Consider the following 14,702-nt stretch of genomic DNA (forward strand, 5'->3'; position numbering starts at 1 on the left):
TTAATAAATGTTGTGGAGGGTTTGTTCCCCCTCTTCTTCACCAAGACACGTGTGCTTGTTTTTTTTTTTAGTGATGTAAAACACCAGTGTTTTTGCATTATCATAGTATTTTATTATATTCCTCAGTCGTCACTGTCAGGACCTACAAAGAGAAAGTAGTGAGTTTAGTGATGGAGCAAGGGCGCTGAGGGGCTAAAGAAGACAAGCCTGCAAACTGACATATTGGTTAAACATTTAGAAATCCCCTGCTAGGAAGATTTTTCTTTACCTGTGAGAACATCCATGCAGTACCTGAGAGGAGTGATCTCATATAGTGCTGAGGTGGTGCTCAAAAGAGTACAAGTCGCCATCGTCTAACAGATAAAACTCCTGATGATGAAGAAAAAAGAAAGTTTTTAGAGTTTTAGAAACATGTTTTTCAGAAAGTTGTCCTGTAAAAGTCACTCAGAGATCAGCTGACATCATTAATGGTCAGATAGGCTGGTAGAGCATTGTCTCAGTCCTTTTTGCTCTATATTCAGCACATCCCCACCCAGGGACACAGTGAAGGGTCAGCCTCTGCTTCACTAACCTCTAAGGGAAGAGCAGGAAGGACCTCTGAGTCCTGCAGAGCAGAGACCGGCAGCACAAAGACCAGATGCTCTCCCATTGAACAGTCAATGGGCTCCAACACTGAAAGATAAAAACCAAAACGATGTCTTAGATTTATCAGAGCAGGAAAAAGATTACAGATTCTCTATTTTCTGCAACTGTGGGCGTTTCAGCCACACGTCCATCACTTGGTTTTAGGTGACTGTCGATTCATTTTCATTCGACATGTGTTGACAAGATGTGTTTGGCAGAGGCTCACCCTCTACAGAGTACAAACAGCTGCCTGGAGAGGTGCTGCAGTCGATATCTGACACGCGGCCAAGGCCACGGGGTGAGAAGGAGGGAGGGTACGGGTCAGCGTGGTACTGATCTGAGAACAGGGAATAAAAACAGAGAGGGAAGCTCGATACACTGAACCACATCTACTCAACAGAGATAACAGAATGTGTTGCATTCGGGTGTTCAGAGTTAAATCTGGACTTTGTGCTGGATTTTTAGCGTGGCAGGAGCAGAGATTGCATAAGAAGTAGATGTTTTGTTTCAAAACTAGCTGATATTGGCTGAATCTCAATGTCCCCCCTAAACCCTGAGCCCTTATGGACTTGATTAAGATCCCCTGGAAAGTGGCTGAGTGCATGAGTCTGCAAGGGCTCAGAATGGTGTGACTCGGATTGTCAGAGCACTTTACCACTTCTCACAAAACCACATTAGGAATTTATATTAAATGATTATAAGTTTTAAATAATTGTACATCCTTTAGTCAAACAGTTGATCCACAAAAGAAATGTAAAGAGAAACAATTAAATGGCAAGGCAGTGAAGGTATAAAGATTTGGACAAATTAAAGCTGTTCTCTTTCTTATTCTAAAAGTCACACAGACTTATATTTCTGCAGCATCAACATTGGTTTCAAATTTCTGAGATTCTGGTTTCCGTCTCTCTTTTTAAATTTCTGTGTTGCGCGTTCGTCACCTGCCATGTTTGAGGGCTTCCCCTGGGAACCCTGTGTTTCTATAGTTTCAAATCACATTGCAAAGCACTGTGGGTAATTCCCTCACCGACTTACGGTAAGGGTGCATTAAGGGCTCAGCCCTCATGGACCTCACAGTTTTACATTGGGGCAGAGAGTGTGTGAGCGTAGACCCTGAGATTGAGGTGTGCAGTGTGTCCAATGGCCCAAAACTGTCAGTTGCTGTATTTGAAATGCTCACTCTACTTTTGGTTTACTTCAGACGCAAGGGAGGTATGTGTTTAGCTTCCTAGTCCGCCCTAGTGAGGATGGGAGAAAAAACAAACAATGTATCATACTATCAGGATTTTTTGCTTAATAATTCTACATCATGATTTTTTTTCTGTTCACACAACATTTTTCTTTATTTAAATCCTCCTTTCAAGTCTTTGTTAATAAGCTGGGTAGGAAAAAAATGTGAGATGTCAGACTCCCAGAATAAATCCTAAAAACTGTCTCACATGTGATAAGCAGTTTTTTGAGGGGTAAAATATGTCTCCTGATACAGTCTGTAGACACATCATTCAACTTTTTCACAAGGTCTGGTGTTGAACAAGCAAACTGAAAATTGCAAAAACAGAAAAATTGAAAAATCCCAATTCAAATTGACCCCCATAGATCATAAAAGAATCAAATCAGGAGAAAAGCACATCATCCCAGCCTTACCAACTCAAACATTCACATTTAAATATCAAACCTAACTGGGCTTCCTTTGCGTTCACCTGCCTGTGGACACTTATAGACTGCAGCTTTTTCTACTGGAGGCTGACACTAACTTAGATTGAATAACATCCTGCCCCCTTGTGGTTGCTTAAAGTCAAGACAACAGTACTGAATTCTCCACCTGAAAACACTCAGTCACATTTTACCTTCCATCATATCGACTCTCTCCTCCTCTCCTCCATCAGAATCACATGGATGATGCTGAGAGATGTAATCAGAGTAGAGGCTTTGGGGAGGCTGATGCATGCTGGGAAATCCTCCCTCAGCAGCAGGAAGCGAGCGATCTTTCCTGGTGATGTCGGAGCGTGATGGAGGACTATGAGGCTCCTGATTGTCCTCAAATTCTTCCGGTGGATGGTAGGGGGGGAAGAAACGTTCGTACAGATGGAGCCTGACGTCATTTATTGCGTTTGAGGGTGGAGGAGGCGTCTGATTGGTTGGATGTTGTGGTGAAGAGGTGGTGGTATGAGGTAGAGGGTCTGGAGCTGGTTTGGATGGAGTTGGAGAGATGTGATCTGGGTTGTTGTGTAAACTCTGAGCTTCAAAGTACAGCTGATAGAGGTGGAGGTAATAGTAGTAGTAATATGGGTGGAGGTAGTAGGGGTAATAAGGATAAGGATGAGGATGATTGTTGGATTCTGGAGGAGGGGAAGGAGGCTGTTCAGGAGCAGGATCTGAATCTAGATTCGGAGGGAGGCTTCGTGGGTTAGCAGCTACGTCTGCTACTTCTTCATCGTCATCTTCTTCAGATAAAAGTGTCAGTTTAATCCTCTCTGCACTTTCCTCATTAAAGCTCTTTGTCTCGTCCTGATTTAAGCTGAACTGCGATAAGTTTTCAAGAAGGAAGCTGGCTGATTCTGAGTCCTGATCGTCTGTTTCTGAATTGAGAGGAGGCGATCTTTTGGCTTCACCTTGTTGAATATGGGGATAGTAGTAGAAGTAGTGATGAGGAGGAGGAGGGTGAATTTGTTCAGAGGCTTTCTGAGTGATTCCAGGACTTACTGGAGAAGAGAAATGATCAGTAGAAGCCTCTGGTGTCTGGACGCTGGAGGGAGTACAATCAGGGTCAGGTGGCAGCTCTTTTGGGACCTCTGGATCTGGATCTCTTGTAGGATCCATTAGAGGGATTTTCGGGTGGTGGTAGTAGTGATAGTACTGTGTGAAATCATGGCTGGGCTGATAAAGAGGAAGAGCTTCCACCTGAGTGGAAAACCCCTCATCTGAGGAAGGAGAATGTGCAGCAGTGTGCGTCTCAGGGAGAGTGTCTTGGTCTAGATGCTTTTCACTTGAATCCTCCACATGCTCTGAGAACGAGGGAGACTCCTGGGAACTGTAGTAAGACGTCTGATAGTGTAGAGGAGGGTGAGCCTGCGGAACAAGCACAGGGTCAGGAGGAGATGGTGAGGGAGTAGGTGTGTGTTCTGCATCACGATGAGGGTGTGTGTGGTGATATGTCGGGTGGGGGTGGTAAGGTGGGGCCAGGTAGAAAGGTGGAGTCCATGGGAGAGGCTCTTTGGACTCTGTTTTCTGATCGATCAAAGGCTGAGGAGGCAGAGGAGGCTCAGAGGGGGAGACCGGACAGGACAGAGTGAACGTTTTTCCTTCTGCTTGAAGAGAAAGTGTGTGATTTCCATTCTGAAAGACAAACATGAGAATGTAAAAATGTTGCAACAACCAAGCAATTCTGAAAAAACTGATTCTGACTGATGCATTCTATGATTTACCTTCACAGTGACGCCACATGCAATAAACGGAGCTGTGATGACCATTTCTGCATCTCGTCTCTCCACTGTGTATCCACACTGCTTGGCTAACACCTCCAAAGGTGTCCACTCTCCTCTGACTGAGAGAAAAGAAGTCATATTTAGAGTAAAAGTCTGAAAGGTAAAGCATCACTGGAGAGCTGACAGAGATAAAAGCCAGATATCTTTTACCATTTACCCTCAGCTCCTCTGAATCAGACAGATTGTTCAGTGTGATGCTCAGACCATGAGGGGAGCAGCAGAGGGAGGATGGACCTGTGACCTGAGGCTCAGTTTGAGAGGCTGGGCACGACATCTTAACAGGGGTCCCCTTCCAGAGAAGAGGCAGGACATAGTGGTCGTCCTAAACGACAAACAAGTTTCAGGATTTTACTGGACATTCCACATCCAGGGGGAAAAATTCAGCATCTACAAGTATTCTCAAAAATGTGATGGTCAAAATGAGACCCATGGGCAGCACTGGTTCACTGGTTTCAGTCTGCAGAGATAAAGCAGCGTTTGACTCAAATAGATGTGTTTCTTACCTCCTGTATCACCTGGCAAGCGTCATACTTAGCCATCAGACTGAGGCCTCTCCATGAGGACTGAACAGAGTAACCACAGTCAGGGGACAGCTGGGACAGAGGCATGGACGACTTATTCTCTTAGAAACAAAAAAAGACAAAGACAGAGAGAAACTAACTCCCCTCCACATTAAAGACAAAATGTGATGAAAGAGTAAACAGAAAAAAATGTAGTACTGAACAGTTGTACAAATCAACACAAAAGTTTGAGTATTGCAGGAAGTTTGGACTACAGCCTTACCTCGGTCCAGCAGCAGCTGCACTGCTCGTTTCTTCCTGACAGTGAGTGTCATCCCTTCGTCTCCACACTCCACCACAGGCTGCAGCCTCTGCCAGCTCTCCTCTGAGCTGCTGGGACGCTGACCTCTGACCCTTCCCCAGTTATCCTGGGACTGGGCTGGTGAACACAAACAAACCACCTCAGAGCTCAGGGAACACAGAGTGATGTGGGTTTATTTCTTTAAGCCTAAACCACCGAGGAGCTGCAGTCATAATCAGAAAGGTTTCTCCAACTTGACAGTATTTTGTATGTTTATCTTATCCTACTCTATACATTTTCTTTTTTTCATGTTATGTTAAGCAAAAACTTGTTATATTTCTGTCATTGGTGTAATCTGTTTTTACACCATCAGACAAAGGCAAATTCCTTGAAATGTATAAATGACTTAATATTAAGTCTGATCCTGGTCCTGATTACAATTCATACATTCCATTGACTTATTTGTATCTGTTGATTTACATTAAGTTGTGTTAATGACTTTCACCATAAACAAAATAATTACACCAAATAAACCACCAAATAAAATTGCTCCAACACTGTTTCTGCATTATATTTAAAAAGATCATCAGAGAATAGTTGGGTCTGTCACAATAAAACCTATTAAACCTCAGACAGACTGACATTAATGACTGATATAATAAAATTTCGTGGATTTTTTCCAATTGAAATAGCGAATATAAATTCCTGCGTTTGACTTTTGTGTTTATTATAGTGCTACATGCAAAAACATGATTGTTTTATAGTTTGAGAGCTTTTATAATATCTTCCGTCACGAAAAGTCACCATATGTCTTATTTTTACCCCTGAAAACATTATTTTAGTTCTAATATCTGAGGGTGACAACTCTTACTGTGAATGCATGACATTGTTTTTATTTTACATCATCTAAGATTTAAATGGATAAATTAAGAGTGGAAAAAAAACATAAATTTAGGTACCAAAAATAGAGTAAAACAGTGATGGAGGCTGCATTTTACTCACCAGAAACAGCAGAATCAGACTGGTAGCCTAAATGAGGGCTGTTCGCTTCCAGCTGCCCGGTTATAGTGAACTTCCCCGGGAATAAATGTTTGATTTTCCCCTCGGTGCAGTCCGTATCTGGAGGTTTAGATGAAGTAAACGTTGTTTTTTCTTCATTTAGCTTCACTTTGTATCTGTACTTGGCGTTACTGAAACTGGTAGGACTCTTTAACTCTCTTTGTTTTGAGTCGAGGTTTAGCATCTTTCTGAGGCCTCTGCTAGCCAAAACATTGTCCTTGTCCTGTTTTAGAACCATCTCTGAGTCTTGTTTGGAGGAATTAACGCCACACAAGCCCCCTGGAGGTAAAGTTATTGTTGTTATGGTGAAAATTAAAATGAAACTGAAACAGAATCCTCGAGTTTTCATAGTCATTGTTAGAATAGTTTTTATCACTGCGCATTTAAACACTGGGACTGGCAGAGAAGCGACAGAGTTTATATAAACTTCCCACAAAAAACACCTGCTCGCTAATTGGCCCTGATTATGCCTGTCGCACATGCGCAGTAGAATGTAAACAACTGATACACGTTTTCTATCTTTTAAACACAATGAACATGAAATATAGAGCTGATTATCGACAAATAAAATCTGAAGACACAATTAAAAAGATTAATGGAACCAAAAGATTAGCTCTTAATCCTATTATTTAATTCACAATTTAATACTGTCATAAAACGTCATTCTTTATAACCAGTTATATACTTTGATACCTTAACTATAAAGTATTATTTTTTTATTTTATACATTTAAAGTGGGATTTTTCTTCCAAAATCAGCACAATGAAATATAATTAATAATATAATGAAACAGCGTACAATCTGTCCACTAGAGAGCAGCATTACACTAAATTAAATCAGTAACTGTGGCATATACAAGTCATGACACTAATGACAACATCTAAACCTTTGACTTTCGTGAATGTTTATTTTTTCATAATCATACATATGGCTCTGCTTTTACTTACTCTCTCATGTCAGTCTTATAATCAGGACACTTGACCTGTCCTTTGACCTCTTTTTTAATGCTTTTTTGTGTGTAACCTGATTCTAAAATCAGACAACAGACTAAACCAAATTTAAGGAATACTATTCCTTAAGAGACAGTAATAAGGCACATTAGTAATGTACCTTAAAATATCTATGTTTTTCAAAAATCTTTTTTCATTGTTTTGAATATTATAACTTCAGTGAAACTCAATACAATCCAGCCTTGACATAAAAGTATAAATATAGTTAAAATAGACTAATGCCCTCTGAAGTGAGTCCAGGATGAAAGAGTTTGTGCAACTATGCAGAAGCCAAAAAGTAAAGCCTGAGTGAGATTTGCCACAAGCTCAACCGTCTGACAAACTGTAAGGCGAGCCGTGATCACATTGTGGTCATGTTGGTATCGACTGAGGTCTGGGAGGGGATTTTCTCACGGTGTCTTTCTGATCAGAGCTGTGTCCTCTTCTGCTGGTCTCAGGTTGGAACAGAGTGTCCAGGAATTAGATGGACCCCATGTTTGCCACCACAGCTACATAGTTTAAATGTTTGGAATGAGTACATTTCCAAAAAAGCCACTAAAGCTTTGTGTGTGTGTGTGTGTGTGTGTGTGTGTGTGTGTGTGTGTGTGTGTGTGTGTGTGTGTGTGTGTGTGTGTGTGTGTGTGTGTGTGTGTGTGTGTGTGTGTGTGTGTGTGTGTTTAAGAGCGGGTTGGTGATGGGTGCGGTGGTAGGATGACTCATATTTGGAGTTGCCTAGCTACAGCCAGGAGTTGTTTTCTTTAGACTGTGAGGGAGCGAGCGAGAGTACAGTGTGTGTGTGTGTGTGTGTGTGTGTGTGTGTGTGTGTGTGTGTGTGTGTGTGTGTGTGTGTGTGTGTGTGTGTGTGTGTGTGTGTGTGTGTGTGTGTGTGTGTGTGTGTCTGGATTTCATTGAGAGAGCAGGGCTCTGTGGGGGCGGCTGAACACAGGGGTGGCACGGAGCAGGAAACAGGAGGAGCACAAATGTTCCCAAAGTGGAGAAGAAGAAATCACGTGAAGAGTTAAATGTAGTATAACAGAGACTCAGGGCGGAGGGAGCAGAAAATGAGCGCTCAGCGTGAGGAAGTGAATCAAGAATGAAAACCTCTGGCGGGTAGCTATGGAAACTGGTTGGCTCAACCAAATTTGAGGAATTTATCTGTTTTTATGAAATGTAAACGTGGCCAGGGCACAAAACTGGCACATAGAATATATTAGAGTGTCCCCACAATGTCTCCTTCAACATCAGGGCCCTGAACCTGCTCCTGGTCATCAACACCACAGGCACACAGCCATCAGGTCACATGCAGAGGGACATCTTCAGGATATTCTTTGATGCTTTAATTTGGGTCTGATTTGACCTCCTACATGCTGCTTCACCTTGGATCAACTTCTGATGTCCTGTCCTCCATACAAACAGATGTATGTTTGGATTGTAACCAATTATGTAGTACATTTATAAAGTATTGATTTAAAAAACAGCTGAGTAGATGAGTAAATGTGCCTAACTGATCCCAAACTAGGAGTAACAGAATTTACAGTGTAGAGGATTCTGAAACAACAGGGAGGGGCATACAGCTATATACACACAGTCATGTTGGCAAATAGGGCTCAGTTTCTGTATCCAACTTCAATGTTATCTGTAATGTGTTTTATCACGAACCTGATTAAGCCTGAAGCCAAAACTGAAGCATACAGGCCTAGAAAAAAATTGTTCTTGAAGCAATGAACTCTAGTTGTTGAAATGGGAATTCATTCTCTGACTGTCCAAGAATGTTAATATGATCTGAAATCTTGTATTACAGTAAAACAGTTCTTGTAACGTGACCAGTGTGTGTAAATAAGCTGGTCTAGTTTTAAGAAGTCTATAAATGTATTTTAAAGGTTAAAAAAATTCTTAGACCACAAAATGCTACAACATCATATCTGTGACTGTTTACATCCAGGTAGTAGAGCTTTAGAGCATTATTGCAGCAGAGGCTGAGTTACAGCTGATGTCAACAAAAGCCTGGCTCATAACCCCTAACTGATTCTTCATTTTTCAAGCTTTTGGTCTTCTTCCATATTCCCTGTACATCCAAAACTTCACACTCAAACTTTCTTTTTTATGAAAAACACAAGAGTCTGATAGCAAACCCAAATATGGACAAGTTAGGAGGAAGAAACCATGACTGAAACGTGGATCTGATGACCCTGTCACTCCTGAGAACCAGAGCGAGGAGCACAGTGGGAAAGGAAGCTGTGAGCGCCCTTTGTTTTTTCTTTGGTGCCTGTGGCGAGGTGTCACTCCCTTCGAGGATGGTGAGTGTGCAGAGTGTGAGTACAGCATACACGTGTTTGATTTAAGCCTGGGTCATGTGTTCCAGCTTATTGAAGGCAGACTGAGAGGTTATCAGAAAGGATCAGGGATGAGTTTGATGGTTGGTCTGGGTTGATTTCTTCACAGATATCGCCCCTCTTCACTCACAACAACAACCACATCCAAAGCCTTTGAAATGACTCCCGTAAATCCTGTAAAGATATCCAACTCTGTTCTTATAATAGCAGTGTAGAAATCTGAGGGCAGGGTGCGACATTGTGTAAGACGGAGCAAGGAGACAGTCAACCACAGACAGAGAGCTTTACTATTGTGTAAAAGGAGCCTGAGAGCTGGCTGTGGTGAGGCTCACTCCCCTGGCATGCAGGCAGAGCTCTGCTGGATTAGTTCACACAGTCGTGTTGAAATCCTCACTCACAAACACCTTCATCAAGTCATCTTTACATTACTCAACAAAAAACACAGATCTGTCCTCCTGAGGCCATGTTTGAACATTTACATGAAGCTGCAGATATTCCTTTTTTTCAGGGTGATTTAATACGTCAGAATGATAAATATCTAACATTTACACTTCACACAAACAAGCAGCAATTAAGAAGCCTGAAGATGCTGGGGAAGTTTGGGTAACTGTCTTTTTAAAAGGCCATATAACTCATTTAGCAGGATGTGAAATGTCAGAATGGAGCTGCGTACAGCTCCGTGTTCAGCTCTTTATCAGCCCACAGCGAGCGGTAAACTCTGCTCAGGAACACTTCCAACCTGCAAGCCCTGAGAAAGTCTCTGCAGACGTCTCTGTTAATGCTTGAGCACACAGAATATTGACATATCACACAATATCACAGTGGTGGAGTGATCCTTTATGACTCTGGTTTTTCCAGTACAGATCAGACAAAGAGCTGATTGTTGAGCGAGCCTCCTCATTGGTCTTCTCCAGTCGGTCTGCAGACATGTGATTTGTTGACTTGTGTCTGGATCTGAAGGACGTGTCGCAGCTCAGCTCCTGCCCCGCCTCCTGGGCAGTAGATGTTGGTGTGTCAAACATGAGCCTTCGATGTGAGAGATGATAGTATGACTCACGGCATTTCCTTTCGAAAAAACTCAAATCTTGCATAACTCAAACTTCAAGAATGTCAGATTTTCACCACAGACGTGCTTTCTGGTCTCAGCGAGGAAGGAGTGTTGTTGCACAGCACACTGTACGCTACAAACCTGGGCTTACCTCACCTGTAAGGTGGGGTGGACACGCCCAGAACAGGAGCAGGTTCCCCCACATTCCCTGCTCACTCTGCTCCTCTGTGGTGTTTTTCTGCGCTCACTCATATCATGTTCAGATTGTGTCACTAAGCCGTTGTGGTTGCTCTTGTATCACTGTGTTGTTGTTTTTATGTCCTGACATGCACATGCTGCATGCACACACTCATGAGGGGTATCAGAGATCCATTTCTGTGTATGACAGATTTGTATGGTCGCACAATTAATGATTTCGTAAACCTCTTTTCTTTTTCCGTTGTGCGGTTGCAAAATTTTGCAGGTTAACATTCTTTCCCACAGGGATTTGGGTGGGACTCCTCTGATGGGAGCAAAATCGAGGTGTGGCGTCTGATGTTCAGGCAGTTGGACGTGAAAGGATGGCCTCATGTTATTCTGTGTCAAGGCGGGGCTTCTTTGACATTATTGATATTCAAACATAAGCTTGGCGCTCATTTTGAAGCTCCGCCTCCATTACTTATTGACACAAGCGCACTTACTGGGAAATGACGGATTTCTAGATGACAAAGCGGAACAGGGATGAGTTTTTCTTCATGCAGCCCGCGTGTTTTAATATAAAAAAAGGTTGATTCCCAAGACAGCGGCGTTCAAGCACAGTACTTTCTAAGCCATAGATTGAGTCTGTTGAGGAGCCAGTTTGGCCTCGTTGTCAGGTCGTGCACCCTGAAACAGAATGCTCTGGGTTTGAGTCCATCATGTGACCTCTTTCCAGCACATAATGTGGATGGATCATCAATCCTCAGAGAAGCCAAATACCGAGAAAGATAAGGGGCGCTGAGTAAAGATCAGAAAATGTATTGTAAAAATGATGTCAATAATATCAGAGCCTGAGGCCTCTATACACAATGGTTCATCCGAAAACGCTAAAACGCAGTGAAAAAAAATCTGCATTTACACAGAAACACTTAGGCACTGAAAGCCCTGTGATAAGCATGCCAGGCCTGCAGTTGGTGGTATACCGTTCCATCTCCACTTAAGTTGGGCCGATCATCTGGTGTATTGGTGAATACTAAAGCTGCGTTTCCACCAAGCAGACCGGTTCAGTTCGTCTCGGTACAGTGTGCATTTTGTGGCTTTTCCAATGACTTATCCCGGGACAGAACCCCAAATAACCAAGACGAGCCAGGCTACTTTTTGGGACCCTTCCATATGGGTGCCAGACTGAACGGATCCGCTCTCGGAAGGTGGAGCAACAACACTTCAGACCGTTGATTGATCAAAAAAATCGTATCTTACCCCGACAGCTGCTGCATTTCTCCTGTCAGCACACAGTCTTCTCTGAAACAAAGCTTGATTGCACTTTGTATCAAAGAGCTACATGCCAATCACAGAGAGAACAAAATTCTGCATGTCTTCCATCTGTGCTCTTTGTATACTGTGTTGCGTTTTTCTTCTTCGTTGGATTTGTTAGCGGGGTAAACTGTGTCACGCTGCTACGGCGTCACGCTATTGTTTAGCAGCTGTGGCTTTCGGCATCCAGCTTACACGCGGCCTACCAGGAGAGGGCACAGTTTGCTGTGGAAATGCAAACTGGATCAGGCTTAACTGTACCAAATCATGCCAAACCACACTGAACTGAACCAGACCGCTTGGTGGAAACGTGGCTTACGTGTAGAAGTGGAGCAACAGATGCACATTCTGTTGAAAGACAGTCAGCAGATTTAGCCGATTGAGCAGCACAAGCCCAACATGGTAGTCCGCGACAATCATAACAATGGTATTTATACTGTCGTATGTAAAGTGGAGCAGAGTGTGACGTCAGCGTTTCCACTGAAAACGCCATCGACAGAAACAGTGTTTCAGGAAAATTCCACTCTGGTGGCCAATTTCAAAAGTTTGTGTTTTAGGTCGGCTAAAACACTGTTCGCGTGTTGCTGAAACACAACAATACTTTTGCATCTCACCCTAAAACTGTTGTGTAAACAGTCTCAGAACAGACACATTCGACAACCCTGAGCCTATTGCAGTATAGGCAGCTGCACAATTTAGACTATTTCACACCTGAGGCACAAGGTACGACTTTGGAATGATCCTGCAGAATTGTTCTTATTCATATTAACAAATATCTTATTAAAGAGACTTTTATGCATTAAGTGCAGGGACTCTCAATCCTGTTTTTGCATCAGATAACTTGATGCTCTGAGATCCAAACTGTGCAGCCCCAGTGTGAATGTCTGCATGTGCACGCTGACCCGAGCAGACTGCAGCCACACGAGCTGGCCCTGCAGCTTCCACAGCCAATGTGTTTGCAGGTGAATTAACCTGGAGCCTGTTATTATCCACCTGAAGACACCGCCTGACGTGACACTGACCAGGTGTCCTGGTGAAGCTCTGACTCAGACTGCTGCTGTTGTTGTATCTGTGTGTTTTAAGACACAGCAGAAGCAAACAAGTGACCTCAGAGTCCCCACCCTGAGTATTTCTGTCTGTCTCTGTCTGTTTGTGTTTGTCCTGCATGACAGTAGAAAGTACACTCATAATTTGAAGTTTATGGCTTTAAATAATTCATCCTTATTTAAACATCCTAAGTCATCCTCAAACCAAACTCCTCCATCGCAGGAGGAACATCTCTCTCGCTCAGTGAGTCACACTTCGATACGGTTCAGTGATCAGATGTAAGCGTTGTGATGAGGATAAGGGGGAAGAGTAGGATGAGTAAGAGGAACTCCCCCGTCCTGCAGAAACATGTTGTGTTGTCAGGGTTTCATGTCACTCAGATGATAAATAGCTGAAGTATTTAACCGTCAGGGAGACTTATTCACTCTTCCTTTCTTTCTGGTGATAACACAAAAGTTGTAGCCTGCTTATTCAAAACAAATCTCTGTGGATGCAACAATTTAAAATCAAACACCTGAACTGGTTCAAAACTTTAGAATCAGGCACAATCAGATCAGTAATATAAGTGGACAATCTTCATATCAGTGAGTTTGTTTACAAACAGAGACGCCTGTTTGTGGTGACAGGAAAGCTTGATTTACAGATTGTTTAAAAAAAAAAGGAGCAATGGGTGACAGATAGTTTAGGAATTTAACAACCCACTCCACCTGCTGACCAGCTCATACCTCTAACCACCCCCCCTCTGAAGGTCTGGAGCATTTACCTTGCGGTGACCTCGTATGCACCCATTTTTGTTGCATCTGTTTCCTTATTATCATTCAACCAAGGTTATAATAGTTTTGGATTTGTCATTATAGTTTAGTATTAGTTCGTTTTGACATTTTTTTTTCCCATTACAGTTTAGTTTTAATTAGTTTTAGAGCAGGCATTCTAGTTTTTATTTAGTTTTGATTTTTGCGGCAAGGCTTAGTTTTAGTTAAGTTTTAGTTTAGATTTAGTTAAGTTTTAGTTTAGTTTTAGTTTAGTTTCAGTTTATTCATACCTTATTAAACAGGTGAAGGATTCAAAAAGTTTAGAGTAAATATTTTGTAATACTGTTCATTTTCAAGTCCAACATAGTGCTCACTGCTCAGTTAATGCTGATACTGAAATGTTGGCTGCTGCCTTCAACACAAAAAATAATATAAACTTAGTATTAAAAATATAAACATAAATTATATAAATCAATATAATGATATATATAATATACGAGCTTTAAAAATTAGAAACTTAGACTCTGTAACGATAAAGGCAGACTCAAATATAATTAAAGTTAGACTCACATGAAATTAAACTATTACAGATGCTCTGATTCATTGCTCCACTACGTTTCGTCGCAGCACAGCGCACAGCCAGTCAGTGCAGTAAACAAGTATGTCCCAGTACGTCGCTATGATGGTGCTGTACAGCACTGACAACTGCCGAAAACTGTCTAAAATTGGTTGGGAAAATGTGTCGGATTAATTTAAATCCTAAAGGCTATTAATATTGTCAAAAACTATAACTAAGGGAATTTTGTCTTTCATTTAAGTTAGTTTCAGTAAGTTTTGTGAACACAAGATACAGTTTTAGTTTACATATCGTTTTTCCTTTCTTTTCTAGTTTTTATTAGTTTGAGTTAACTGCAATGTATCTTAAATTTTAGTTTTTGTTTTTAGTTTCATTTTAGTTAACTATTATAACCTTGTTCACAACTTCTCCGCCAGTTGACTAAACACAAACTTGAATTTAGACAAGTCTAAGGATAGAAAAAAACACTCTGAAATAAACATGGGACCAAAGAATCTGC

At 41.9% G+C, this 14,702-nt stretch overlaps 2 protein-coding genes across 2 annotated transcripts; both read right to left on the reverse strand.

Annotated features, from left to right (window-relative positions):
- Nucleotides 1-12: 12 nt before the first annotated feature.
- Nucleotides 13-3,448, reverse strand: LOC141809451 (uncharacterized). The gene is made up of 5 exons (XM_074696475.1): nt 2,469-3,448; nt 851-961; nt 572-672; nt 269-369; nt 13-142 (listed from the first exon to the last, which is right to left on the reverse strand). Exons 1-4 carry the CDS (start codon nt 3,439-3,441, stop codon nt 307-309), a joined length of 1,248 nt encoding a protein of 415 aa, XP_074552576.1. The 5' UTR covers nt 3,442-3,448; the 3' UTR covers nt 13-142; nt 269-306.
- Nucleotides 3,441-6,407, reverse strand: LOC141809361 (uncharacterized). The gene is made up of 7 exons (XM_074696351.1): nt 5,910-6,407; nt 4,890-5,045; nt 4,610-4,728; nt 4,257-4,428; nt 4,047-4,165; nt 3,536-3,957; nt 3,441-3,477 (listed from the first exon to the last, which is right to left on the reverse strand). Exons 1-7 carry the CDS (start codon nt 6,319-6,321, stop codon nt 3,441-3,443), a joined length of 1,437 nt encoding a protein of 478 aa, XP_074552452.1. The 5' UTR covers nt 6,322-6,407.
- Nucleotides 6,408-14,702: the final 8,295 nt, after the last annotated feature.

The sequence above is a fragment of the Halichoeres trimaculatus genome, unplaced genomic scaffold (assembly GCF_033239565.1).
Source record: "Halichoeres trimaculatus isolate MK-OKI-2021-1 unplaced genomic scaffold, fHalTri1.1 fHalTri1_scaffold_20, whole genome shotgun sequence".
Classification (NCBI taxonomy): domain Eukaryota; kingdom Metazoa; phylum Chordata; class Actinopteri; order Labriformes; family Labridae; genus Halichoeres; species Halichoeres trimaculatus.